Source organism: Orycteropus afer, unplaced genomic scaffold (genome assembly GCF_000298275.1).
Source record: "Orycteropus afer afer isolate SDZICR_OR568_19922 unplaced genomic scaffold, OryAfe1.0 scaffold00074, whole genome shotgun sequence".
Lineage (NCBI taxonomy): Eukaryota > Metazoa > Chordata > Mammalia > Tubulidentata > Orycteropodidae > Orycteropus > Orycteropus afer.
The window spans coordinates 7,115,436-7,129,430 of record NW_006921661.1 but is presented as its reverse complement, the minus strand read 5'-3'; the positions used below and the strand labels follow the sequence as shown (position 1 = coordinate 7,129,430).

General features: G+C 39.5%; 1 protein-coding gene across 1 annotated transcript in view; it reads right to left on the bottom strand.

The window, feature by feature from the left end:
- Window positions 1-10,397, bottom strand: part of PGM2L1 (phosphoglucomutase 2 like 1) — a 45,453-nt gene extending 35,056 nt beyond the window's left edge. The window contains exon 1 of the mRNA XM_007940945.2: window positions 10,287-10,397. Within this exon, the coding sequence (XP_007939136.1) occupies window positions 10,287-10,397 (111 nt within the window). The remainder of the gene's footprint in view (window positions 1-10,286) is intronic.
- Between the last annotated feature and the right edge of the window lie 3,598 nt (window positions 10,398-13,995).

The following is a 13,995-nucleotide window of genomic DNA, read 5'->3' as shown; positions in this document are numbered from 1 at the left end:
TCCTAGATTCATACTTCATACATTCCATGTTCCAATGATTAATGGATGTCTGCAGCTGTTTCTCTTCAATTTGAGTGGTACCACATCAGCAAATGGAGGTCTTGAAATCTTTACCTTATCCACAGGACGAAGGCTGGATTTACTCAGATGATGCAGCTCTTTCCCAGTCCTATTTTGGGAGCCTTCTAACCTAACCGGACTATTCATAAAGTTGCACAGTAATGTATCAAACAGTGTTTCTTTGCTATTCATAAGGTTTTCCCTGGCCAATTCTTTGAGAAGTGGACGGCATTTCTTATTATGTAGTGTATTATTTAGGGATAAATCAATAGTACATACTTTTCCAAATGTTCTGTATTAACTGTTTATATACTATAAAGAATACTTGAGTTTTGATTCATTTGAGTGTTTTCAGGCATTGAAATATTTCTTAAGTGATTAAAAAAAGGAATTTAACTTCCACCTATTATCTTTATTTGACTAAGTGAAAAACAAAACTATTTTTAACCAAACAGGAAACTCAGATAAAACCCTAGAATTCCTTAGGTATGCCTTCGTTACTCTGGAGAAAGGCTGAAGAGAGGAGAACGGGATCACTGAAGTGGTCGTGGGAATTTAAACTATAGTTTTAATTTATTTCTTTTAAAAAGATACCCACTGTGGTCAATTTGATTCCAACTCACAGCATCCCCATTTGGGTTTTCAAGGCTGTAAATCTTTCTGGAAGTAGACTGCCCCATTTTCCTTGTTTGGAGAACATGTCAGGCTGATATGAGATTGTATCCCAAAGGGTGGAGGAATTAAAAGTCTTTTGGGATTCAAGTACCCTCTCCCCTTTTGTAAGACCAAGTTTGCGTGTAGGTTAAAAAACTGGCACAACTATGTTGAACTACCCTTGGAAGGATTAAAAGTCATCTACATGAAAGTGGTAGCCATGTCTCTGGTATGTGATCACTCAAAAACCACTAGTTTTCCTTCTTCACTTACCTTCCACAGCAGTGCAACACATACTCTGTATTTGAGGTAAAATCTCTTCATTGTTCTTTTCCAACATGGCCCCTCTTCAGCTTCATTTTCTATTTTATTATTCAGTTTCCTCCACCTTAACTTTTCTGTCCTGATAACCTTTTGCTGAGTCCATTCCAACTCCCGGCGACCCATGTGTTTGAGTAGAATGTGCTTTCCAGGGTTTCCAAGGGCTGACTTCTTGGAAGGGAATCACCAGCCCTCTCTTCTAAGGCCCCTTTGGGTGGACTCCAATCTCCAACCCTTCAGTTAACAGCCAAGCACATTAACAGTCTGCAGTATCTATATCTGTCCCCATATTCTGCACTTACTTCTTTCCTATATATCCTTCAAGCCCAGCTCAAATTCTACCTCTTAAATAAAGTATTCTTGAAAAAGCCCGACACCTTCACTTCTCTGAACTCTTACTGCTCATTAAAACCAGTGTCAAAGAGTTGACTATTTTTTTGTTTATATTTTAAAAGTTACTTTAAATCATTTCTTACAAAATACATTAATACATTTCCCTTGTTTTAAAGAAGTACTAAAAATACAGCTACAGCTACAGGCACCTTTGACTATTGTCCTCATTCCCAGATCTTTCCCCAGGGGAACCACTTACTGTTTGTGATGTAATTTATACACCTACATACTTGGAAACCCAATGGGGGTCGCTAGTTGGAATCACTTTATGGTAATGAGTTTGGTTTTGTGGGTTTTTTATACTTACAGAAATAGTGTTTTGCTTTATTTCTCTTCTTTTATTCATATGGCATCAAATTATACACAATCTATAACTTGCTTATTTCGATTAATATATCTTGGGGAGTCTTTCATTACATGTTATTTGTTTCAACTGCAGAAAAGTGTTTGTTCCATGATTTATTTAACAACTCCTCTATTGGAGAGCACTTAGGTTTTCTGTAATTTTTATTTGCATAAATAATGTAATATTTCAGAAGGAAAAAATTACATGAGAATAACTATGAAATAAAACCACTACTTGAAGAGCTTTTCTAACAAGGTAGATTCTGGTTAACTAAAACCTAAAATATTTTTCTATCTGAGAGCTATAGCATTTTTCATTAACATTATAACTTTCATACTGTTTGAGGTACTCAATATGACTTTTTCATAGTTCTGTTTGGTAAATTACAGATCTTATTAAGTTATGTGGTGTAAAATATCCTATGAAGGATTGAATACACTATCCTGTTCCATGCATTTCCTCGGATCCGACTCATAGCGACCTCTCTCTGGGTTTCTGAGGTGGTATCTCTACGGAAGTAGATTGCCCAACCCTCCTTCTGAGGAGCGGCTGGTGGGTTTGAATTGCCAAGCTTCTGGTTAGCAGTCAAATGCCCTACGCACTAAGCTAAGAGAGCTTCCAATTCTTCTTCATCAACATTAATTATTTTCTCGAACACCAGAGGGCAGTAGCCTCAATACTAACTAGCAGTAATAAAGAGAGCAGCTGATTAGTGAGGAATACTTCTTAAGTAAAATCTGAACTAAATTACTAATCAACCTCCATTTTTAGTAAAGACATTTCTAAAACACAGAAAAACATATGAAGTAGGTAAAAATCAGTGAAAGAGGCATATTATGCTGCCTCTCCACAACAAAAAACTCACTGCTGTCAATAATAAGAGGGAGCTCTGGTGGTGTAGTGCCTAAGGCATCTGACTGCTAACCAGAAGGCTGGCGGTTCAAATCCACCAGCCACTCCTCAGAAGGAAGGTTGGGCAATCTACTTCCCTAGTGATATTGCCTCAAAAACCAAAGGAGAGGTCTCTATGAGTCAGACCTGACTCAATGGCAGTGGGTTTGGTCCATAAAAGAAATCTAACTAGCCTTAGTGCCTAAGGCACTTGACTGCTAACCAGAAGGCTGGCAGTTCAAACCCACCAGCCACTCCTCGGAAGGAAGATGGGGCAATCTACTTCCGTAGTGATACTGCCTCGGAAACCCAAGGAGGGGTTGCTATGACTTGGGTGCAACTGGACGACACATAACAACAACAAACAACAATTTTGATTACCCAATGAGAGACTCTGAAACTCTAAACTACTGGAATATAGTAAGATTTACATTTCTTGCTAATTTAACTTATCTCACAAATAAAATCTGGAAGAAATAAATGAAGCTAAATTTCTGTTTAGTAGATTCTCATGTTTTCTTCTTCTTCTTCTATTTTTTCCTTTAACAAAAGAGCTTCAAAGAGAGAGCAAAAATAATCCCAAACCAAAGATATATCCACATAGGCTTTTGTAATGGCTTTGAAGGAAACTAAACAAATATCCTTTATGAAAGGGAAAATAGGCAAAAAAAAGACCCTCAAATAACAAGCATTAAATAGCCCGTTTACCTATTTTGAAATCAGGCAGGGCTTTCAAAAAAGAATCTTTTCCCTTCCAAGTACATTTTTTTATTTGAAAGAAAATAAAGAAAGAGCTTTAGTTGAAGACAAAAAACTTAAACCTTCATTTGCCTCCCCTCCTCCCAGAGAACTCATACAATGACAACAAAGGGATAAAAGGACTAAACCTGTGACTCAAAAAGACTGGGGAAGGAATCAGTTGTACTGAGGAAGAAAGATTTCAACAAATTTCCGAAACGAAGTAGGATAAAACAAGCAGAATAAGCCAAAGCCCAAAATATGTCAGTAATATCTACATTTGTTCTATGGTCAAAATAAAATCTGTGTTTTGTCTTCAGGTTGATCATCAAAGTTGAAAATAATGTAAGCACTAGGTTAAGGCCATCTAAGTATTGTACACTGAACAATCAAATGGATTTTTTTTCCTTAACATTTTATTGTTCTTCAGGTTCACAAAGCAAATTAGTTTTCCAATCAATAGTTCATACACAAATTGTTCTTTGACATTGGTTGCAATTTCTGCAATGTGTCAGCACTTTCCCTATTTCCTCCCTAGGTGGATTTTTTTTCTTAAACTCCATCAATTAATTGTTCAAAATCATGTCTCATTTTAGTTTGCTTCATTTTTGGACCAAACTTATTCAGGTTATTGTTTTTTTCTGTTTTTCCTGGCGTGAATAACTGCTTCCCTTTTTTTGATGCTGCTATTGCCAGAAATGGCATGCCATCTTCACCATGTCACTTATATCTTTCAGTTTTTTAAGATTTATGGAATTTATACAGCATTCTTTTTAAGACACATTTCTTCAAGATCAATGTGGATCTACTGTATTATTGTCATCTGGGATTTCCTTCTTTGGACCATGGGTTAGTTTCTCCACATCTTAACTTCCCTCACATTTCCTATTTCTTTTTGCTGTGTTTCTCCACCTTTAACTTTTATACTTTCCACTGCATATTGGGGTGGGGTAATAAATTCACTTTTTTCTTAATTTCCAATTTTCCTGTCCGTTTTACAAGAAGCTCTGGTGGTATAGTGCCTAAGGCATTTGACTGCTAACCAGAGAGTTGGTGGTTCAAATCCACCAGCTACTCCGTGGAAGAAAAACAGGGCCATCTACTTCCCTAAAGATTTACCGCCTTGGAAACCCAATGGGACTTGTTATCGAGTTGGAATCCATCCACTTGATAGCAGTGGGTTTAGGGTTCTTTTTTTGGTTCCTTTTACCAGCACCTTTTCCTTATTTAATGAAATAATTATCTTTTAAAATTTAATTAAAATTTTAAAGTTCTTATGTTTTAATTTATCTCAGTTTTCTGGGCTCATAACTTTATTTCAGGCTTTCCCTTTCATAACGACTGTTGTCCTCCGATAGCTTGATTCTTGGTTAGTCACTGATGTCCACAGATTATTCTGGAAAGCTAGTATGGGTTTTATATGTTTTGTGCATACAAGTATGTTTTCTGCTCTGCCTCCCCTTGAACAGAATGGCCAATTGGGAACTATCAAATTTAGCAGGGGCTAGAGAACAGTGGGGAGCTCTGGTAGTATAGTGGCTAAGACACTTGCCTGCTAACCAGACGGCTGGTAGTTCAAACCCACCAGCCACTCCTCGGAAGGAAGGTTGGGGAATCCTACTTCCGTAGTGATACTGCCTCGGAAACCCAAGGAGGGGTCACTATGAGTCGGGTTTGACTCAACGGCACATAACAACAACAACAACAGAGAACAGTGTAAGTGAGCTAGCCTCCCATTTTTTATAGCAGGTATTTGATATATAGCATCTACAGTTTTAAAATAAATCAAAACATAGTGGTATTAGCAAATTACTTAGTATTTTAATGATAATAACTAAGATGATTAAAAATAAGCAGTTAAAAATGGCTTTCTAAGGAGCTAACCAAGAATAAGATGAGGCTTAGGAATACTATTTTCCATTATAACCCTTTTGGGCTGTTATTTTTTATCCTGAACATGTTTTTCTTTGAAATAAATGTAAATGAATTAAAAATGAAAATGATAGAAACTGAAGGGAAAATACAAGAAACTTGGAAGTATAAAGAAAAAAAGAACTTTATTTCTAAAAAAAATAATGCAATAAAGGATTTATTTTTAGAATTTTATTTCTAAAAAGGAATAAAATTTTAAAAAAAGAATAAGATAAATTCAAATACTCATTTACAATGTACTAAATTTCTTGGACAGAGGGGGACTACTGTTGCCAAGGAGACAAAAGCAACTGTTTAGCTACAAATATAGCTCTCTAAAAAAATTCCATGACAATTTACTCTCCAGAATATTACAATCTATTCCAGCTTTTACAAAAGCCAGCGAGATTACTTTAACGAGGTCCTTGAAATTTGGTTTATGATGTCACTAACATTTACTAAATAGAGTCTAGTACAGTGATAAGATGAGAAGTCAGACAACCTAGGTTCTAGTTCCAACCCTATCACTTACCAGCCACATGTCCTTGAGCAGTCATTTTCCTCTTCTGAGCCTAAGTTTCTTTACTTGTAAAAATGAGGATAACTACCACCTAGTTTGCCTATCGTACAGGGCTGCTGCGAATATCAAATGAGAATGAGAACATTTTAGAAAGTTTGAAACATTACACAAATAAATTCAAGGAATGAGTACTAACATTTTTCAAAATTAATAAAGTCATATGTGCTCTGTACTCTTCATAGTTAAATGCCAAATCAAATGAAGTATTAGAAAAGTATAAACAAAATAATTTAATATAAACCAAAAAAACCAAACTCACAGCCGTTGAGGTGGATCTGACTCATAGCAACCCCTCCTCGGGTTTCCAAGGCAGTATCACTACAGAAGTAGATTGCCCAAATCTTCCTTGCAAGGAGTAGCTAGTGAGTTTGAACCACCAGTCTTCTGGTTAGCAGTCAAATGCCTTAGGCACTACGCCACCAGAACAAGATTGAACTAGTGGCAGATCTAAGCTCTAGACCAAGATTGCATAAGCTGTCAATATGTAATAAATGCTATATGTATAACAATGTAAATAGTGCTACATGTATGGGCTACTTAAATCATTATTTTATATTTCTACACTCTTAAATTTCTGTACCCTGGGACGTACCTTGGTACATAGCCTAGGTGTCAATGTACAGCAGAAACACTTTTGCTCCCCTAAAAGTACTCCCTCCTATTAAGAGTGACCTATTAATTATTTATTTTTATTAATTGTTTAAATGTATTCCTCTGTTAAGGGCACTTATTACTTGCTCTCTTTTATATATTTTATTATATTTTTTGCAAATAACACTCATGTAAATAACATGCACACATATATAATCTAATGTGAGAGGAGGTTTCATGGTTTACAAAAATGTTAACATGCACATTATTTGTATAAAACATATTATATTTGTGAACCCATATTTTATCTCTCCTTCTATGCACTTAAGGAGCTCTGCTGGTGCAGTGGTTAAAGCATCTGGCTGCTAACCAAAAGGCTTGAACCTACCAGCTGCTCCACAGGAGAAAGATGAAGCAGTCTGTTTCCATAAAGATTTACAGCCTTGGAAGCCCTATGGGGCAGTTCTACTCTGTCCTATAGAGTCTATGAGTTGGAGTCGACTCCATGGCAGTGAGTGTTGGTTTTTTCCATGTTCTTTGAAGGTAGATACACATCTACTTCATCTTTGTTTCTCCCACAGGTTCTCAGCCAGTGCCTTCTGTGTACACACAGCAGGCAGTTAAATATACTCCCTGCCATCGAGTCGGATCCGACTCATAGAGACCCCTCCGTGGGTTTCTGAGGAGGTATCACTACAGAAGTAGATTGCCCAACCTTCTCTCCGAGGAGTTGCTGGTGGGTTTGAACCACCAGCATTCTAGTTAGCAGTCAAATGCCTTAGGCACTATGCCACCAGAGTTCCTAAATCTTACTCATAGACCCTTCCTTGGATTTCCCAGGTGGTATCTCTATGGAAGTAGATTGCCCAATCTTTCTTCCAAGGAGTGGCTGGTAGGAGTTAAATATAAATTAAGAATTTCTCTTCCACTTTCAAGGAAGGCTCTCCTCATTCTTTTTATTTATATCCCATCTTCTTATGAAGTCTTACTTGATCATCTCATTCTACAGGTCACTCCTGCCTATAGAACTGACTGCTTATAAACCATTCAGTTCAGCAATACTACCCTATGTGTATATGCATATATACATAGTCTTCTCGTAGTTCTGTTTATGCCAAGAATATTTAGGCACAGCATTTTATATTTATTAAAATTCATTTCAACTAATCTCTTTAAAATCAATCAAGAGACTCAGGAAAGTACAGTCAAAACTGACACTTAAAGAGAACAAAAGACCTTCTCTCTGACAATGAAAACTAAATTCTTACTGTTAAAAGGCCAAAGGCTTTGACATACATGATAGTTACTAGTAAATTAAATTATATTGAGAGTCTACAAGTATCTTTGAATTTCATACATCTTCCTTTTCACTTTAGGGAGTTATTAGCACAGCTACATTCATTTATTGATAAGACCAATAAAAGCAAATGGCTTTAAATAAAAACAATTGATTATACAAAACATATAAAATAAAATTCACTTGTAATTTAGTTTTCCTTGGTGAAGACATTTATATATTCAGTTTGTACTACATATCATTTTACCCTATGCTAAGCCATAGCTTTATGTCTATTAGTGTTTCCGCTTCCCTGACTGGCTGAAAGCAGAAGAGCACTCTAAATCCTCATTTCCTTTGTATCCTTCCACAACAAGGCAGACATTTAATAAAAACTGGCAGAATGGCATTAAAGTAACTTGCATTTTGAACATCTTTGTGGTAATTAATGGGATACCACAGATTTCACGCACTTGATTTAAAAAATACATATGTGGTCAAATCCTACAATAAGAATAGGAGTTAGTTCTTTCAGTATCTCAACCAGAACAATTTAGGGTCTTTCTACTCTAACTGGGGTATTACCCAAAAGCTCATTCTCAGCAGAATCTCAGGCCTCACCGCAGGCCTTCTGAACCTGAATCTACATTTTTAAGATCTGTAAGCACTTTCAGGTTTGAGAAGCATTGGTTTAAACTCTAGAGCAAGAATTAGAATACCTAAGTTGCATATAACCAATTAATGTAAATACCTTATTGTGATTGCTTATTTGTCTTCATAATCTGCTAACTGAAGGCATGTATTTCCTGTGTCTAATAGGGTTTCTAAGGAGCTGTGGTAGCACAGTGGTTAAAGCATTCAGCTGCTGAACAAAAAGTTCAAACCCACCAGCTGCTCTTCTGGAGAAAGATGAGGCAGTCTGCTTCAGAAAAGATTTACAGGCTTGGAAACCCAATGGGGCAGTTCTGCTCTGGCTTATAGGGTCACCATGAATAGGAATTGACTTGATAGCAATGGTTTGGAATTGGGCCTGGTGCTCACAAAATATTTTTTTGTTGACTGCATGAATGTCAGAATAAGTAAAATTAGAAACCTAACCCTTCAGGAAATTCTTTTCTACATCATGACTTTATTACTGTACTAATTTTTCAATTTGGTATTATTAATTCCATTTAAAATGTGTTGCCTTCTCTATTTCAATAAGTCAATTTTATATACTTGCCAGCCAAAGCAAAAGCCTGAAAGATCTTCCTTAGTTTGACCTACCAGGAGCCTCTTTTACAAGTGAGATAGCTGCATGTTAATTCTGGCTCTCACAAATCCATCCCATATGCCTGTTCAAGATGTAATCATCACTACTTGGGGAGGAGGGAAGAAAGGAGGAATGGATAAGGCAAAAACAATACTATATCAGGTGCATCACAGGAAACCTGCAAAAGGTGATTCTTTAAGCAGGCTACTTCCAGAAAATAACTCCCCTCAAGGGAAAGAAACACGAGGTAAGAAATCCCTTACCTTTCCAAGAGCAAGAGGTGACAGTGAAGAATATAAAAAACCCATTGCTGTTGAGTCAATTCCGACTCATAGGGACCCTATAGGACAGAATAGAACTGCCCCATAGGGTTTCAAGGGTGTAATGTTTAGGGAAGGAAGCTGCCTCATCTTTCTCCTTCAGAGATCCTGGTGGATTTGAACGCCAACCTTTCAGTTAGCAGCCGATCCCTTAACCACTGAGGCACCAGGTCGCCTTACTAGAGAATATATATATACATACATTAAAAAAAAAAAAAAAAAAACCCTCGCTGCCATCCTGTCGATTCTGACCCTTAGCGATCTTAAAGGGCGGAGTAGAATTGTTCCTTAGGGATTCCAAGGCTGTAAATCTTTACAGAAGCAGTCTACCACATCTTTCTTCCACCAGAGCTGCTAGTGGGTTTCAAACCGCTTATCTTTTGGTTAGCAGCCGAATGCTTTAACGACTGCGCCAGCAGAGCTCCTAATACTAGGGGGTAATTAAAGACTAAAGACTACCTAGCGACATAAGGTGGAAACACACTACTAGCTCAGAACTAAAGCGGGTAGCGGTAGACACCAAAAAGGGAGCCAAAAACCACTTTCAGGTTTGTAGAGAAGGAAGTTCAAGGGAGAAGAAGAAAAGAGGGAAGGAAATAGCTGGGTGAAGGGTATAACTTACGATGATTTATTATTATTATTATTATTTTGAAAGAAATGACTTGCACTTGATGCGGGGAGGGGCGGAAGAAAGAGTAGGGAGATTGCAGTTCAGCCGACTGCAAAAGGAAGTAACTGCAGATGCCTCTGCCCAGCTCAGACTACGGTTCGATGGAGGCAGCCCACGGAAAGGTGGGTGGCAACGCCCGGCTCCGCTAGCCTCCGCCCCGTGGCCCAAGACATCTCCTCTGAAGCCTGCGGAGCACTGGGTGGGGTCGAAAAAGGGCAGACTGTGTGTGATAGGGTGGGTGTGTAGGACCAAGAGGGGGAAGCTGGGCTAACCAGATACCCACCTTATCCCAACGGAGCCACTGACCGATGGCCGTATCTAGCTGAGGGTCCCCGGTATAGTAGTGGGTGTGGAGCAGGTTGGAGTTCAGGTCCCCCTCTGCATTTTCAGCCATGGCAGCCAGGCTAGGGTGTGCGGGCCTGGGGCTGCGAAGTCACCGAGTCGGCGAGGGGGTGTCCTGGGATGCGCTCACCAGGGTCCGGACGCCCCTTCCTCACTGAAGGGCATCGGAGACCAACCGCCGGGTGTTTGCTCCAGCTCCTGCCGCAGCTTTGGGGACGCAAGAGAGGGAGAGTTAATCTCCCACTCCCCACCAGAACAGGTCCTGATCTCGGGACGAACGGACTGAGGCGGTCCCGCCGCAAGAGAACAACAGCCCCAGATAGCTGGTTCTTGGCCGGCGCCGCCGCCGCACTCACCGCCTTTGGTCCCGCCCCCGCGCCGTAGGCCCCGCCCTTTCCCGCCCATGATGATTTAAGCCCCCGGGGTATGAGGCGGGAGCCCAGGAGCGCGCGCCCGCGCCTCCGCTGTAGCGCAAGTTTGGGATTTACCTAAGGGATGAAGTAGAGCACGGTGCTTTTAATTTTTTAATTTGCCTGAGGCCACGTGTCCTATCCTTGTTAGCAAACCCACACACGCCCACGAGTCTCCTTTCCTCCATCTACCGTCATGGCCACCACTAGCGCCCTGCCTCATCGCTTGTTAGGTTGGTCCCGTGCGCGCGCATAGGTCCCCTTCGCTCAGCCTCGGTGCACACGCCTAGTCGCGAGAATGCGCGGCTGCTCCCGCATGGCCTCTTGGGAGTTATAGTTCTTTCCTTTTCTGAAGGCCTGGAGAGACCGTCGCAAAGACTACGACTCCCAGCAGTCTCGCGCCGTGTCTTTCCTCAAAGGAAAAATAACTACCTCGAGGCAGTTCCCTACGGGTACGCCTTGCCCCTGTTATGTTGTGCAATGTAGCACTGGGATTAAACAAAGTTAATTAAATTAAATTGAACAAGGAATAATATGATAAGGTAACAACTGGTATCCATTCAGTGCTCTAAAGAATCGCGTTCTATTGCTTCAAATATCCTGTGAGGTAGGTGGGTGTGATCCATCCCCATTTTACACACAAAGAGGAAAGTGGCCCTCTGAGATGTGAATAGACAGACTTTCGAAGTGGCAGAGTTTGCAAATGATGGAATCAGGGTTCCGACTCCGTTTCCAATCTTTTTGCTTTGCTGCTGCTGTGGACTAGTGCTAGGGAGAACAAGATTACTAGAAAATATATTTGGAAGCTGTTAAGGAGAAAAAGGTCGGCATTTAACCCAACAACAATATATAAGCTTTATAAAAGAGAGACAATGGGCAATGGGAATACTGAGGAAGAAATTGGTTTTCCCAAAATGAAATAATTTTCAAATTCTCCTTATCTTAGCCTTTTTATGGAATGCTCGCTTTTCAAGTCATACAACTTGAGGTCAGGGAGATGCTGGAAAGTGCTTACATATGACATACACCTGGCTTCTGGTGAGTTTCTTCGTTTGGTCTTCTTACAATGGCTTTATGATTTTGACCAAGTATCTTACAACTCTTCCCCTAGTCAGCTTTTATTTATAAGGGGAATGCAATGATACTTATACTGTGGCTGTACTGTAACTTAAATGACTGTAGAAGGGCTTTGAGGTAATAAAATAATCTAAAGCATTTAATTCTTTCCTTTAAATTGCATTTACCATAAAAAAATACAAAGTAACAAAGGATAAAAGGATTGCAGTGCCATTCCTGAAAAATAATGTGCCTTAGTTGGGAGTTAGAGTTTTTGCTAAGAAGTTGGATGTTTTTTTAATGGAGCCATTAAGTTATTCAGTCACACAAGACCTGGGAAATAATTTCCTGGAGAGAAATTAATCCTTCACTATCATCACCATTTTTATCCATGACAAATATAAATTGAATATTTACAGTAACCATTATGTTTGGAGATGAGGCTATAAGAATTTATATAATAACATTATTCTGTTCAAGAAGTAAAATCTGGAAAGACAAGATAAATGCAAGAAGAGATAGCTCATGTTAAATAGCAAATACTTGCTCCAGACAACTGTTAAGGAATTCAGAATCTGAGGTGATCAATAAAAGCATCAAAAGGAAGGAAGGAAATACACTGAGCTTTGAGGGACAGAAAATAAATAAACACAGAAAAGTAGAGGGCATTTCAAACCTGTAGACCAGTGGTTCTCAAATCGCTCTCCCTAGAAGTTTGTTTAAAATGTGTATTCATAGGCACTGCACCTACAGATTCTGAATCAGCATTGGGTGGGACCTAGGTACTTTCATATATAACAAATATCTAAGTGATTGTGACATGGATGGCCAATAATCTTGCTGCTCAGAGTATAATAGGAACAGCAGCATTGACATCCTCTGGAAGCCTAGTAAGAATTGCAAAATGTTGGGTTCTGCATTTTATCAAGATCCACAGATGATTTACATGCACAGTGGTTTTTGTAAGATGATTCTCTGAAAAAAACACTTCTAAATCAATAGCAGGAGCTCTGGTAGCATAGTGGCTAAAGCACTTGACTGCTAACCAGAAGGCTGGCGGTTCAAACCCACCAGCCACTCCTCGGAAGGAAGGTTGGGCAATCCTACTTCCATAGCGATACTGCCTCGGAAACCCAAGGAGGGGTCACTATGAGTCGAGGCTGACTCGACGGCACATAACAACAACAACAACAACAAATCAATAGCAACTTTCAAATGATGAAATTATATTGGGCAAGTGTAGAAGACAGGAAAGACACAAGTTTTAACTCAATACCAGTGTCAACCAGCCTTTATTTGTACCAGTAAAGTCATAGCAAACAAACTGGTTGCCTTGCCCAGAGCCTTCAGCTAATTGCTAGGAATTGAGGGTAATCAAGGAGACAAGAACAGTGTCTAAGTGTGTCCAGAAGAGGGAGTATAGTAGTTTTTCTAATGTGGGAAAGCTCAGAAGCTTGTGTTTATGCCAAAATTTGCAAAGTGATTATTTTTTCCCCTTTATTTTCTTGTATGTGTTTTAACTTGAGAGCTATGTGTGTACTCTAAAGAAATTAGCAAACCTATTCTGGAGCCCTAGATTTTAGATTTGAAAAGAAAATTTATATTAATTCCTTCATTTATTGAACAGACTTGATGGAATGCCTGCCATATGCCAAACACTGTTGTACACTGTGGTAGTTAAAGTTGTTTGTCATCTTGGTTGGGCCTGGTTGAGTAGCTGGGCAGCTGGTGGTAGTTACTCCCCATGATGAGACTGGCAATCAGCTCCATGGTGGGATGTACCACAAACAGCTGAGTAGCTGTTTTGGGGATGTGGTCTGCTTCCTGTATATAAGAAACAGCTTTGGGAATGGTCTCTAGCTTATGGTCTCCAGCTTGAACTCTGCATGTAGTCGTGTCGTTGTTCAGCAGCCTGCCATGCTTTACCGATCTTGGGACTTTCAATGGACTTGAATGAATGGCCTGCTGTGTGGTTTGGTAATGTCCACACTGTGCCTTTTTACTTGTCAACCTTGGGCTTGTCAGTCTCAGCAGCCAGCAGCTGTCTGAGTGAAGAAAAGCCTTTAGCTCCAGTGGGCTGGGAGCAGGAGGTAGAGCTGAACCTCAAGGTTGAGAGGCTTTCACCCAACCCCTAGAGCCTGGCACTTTGAACTTGGACTTAAAGCCTAAAACTGTTGTTGTTGT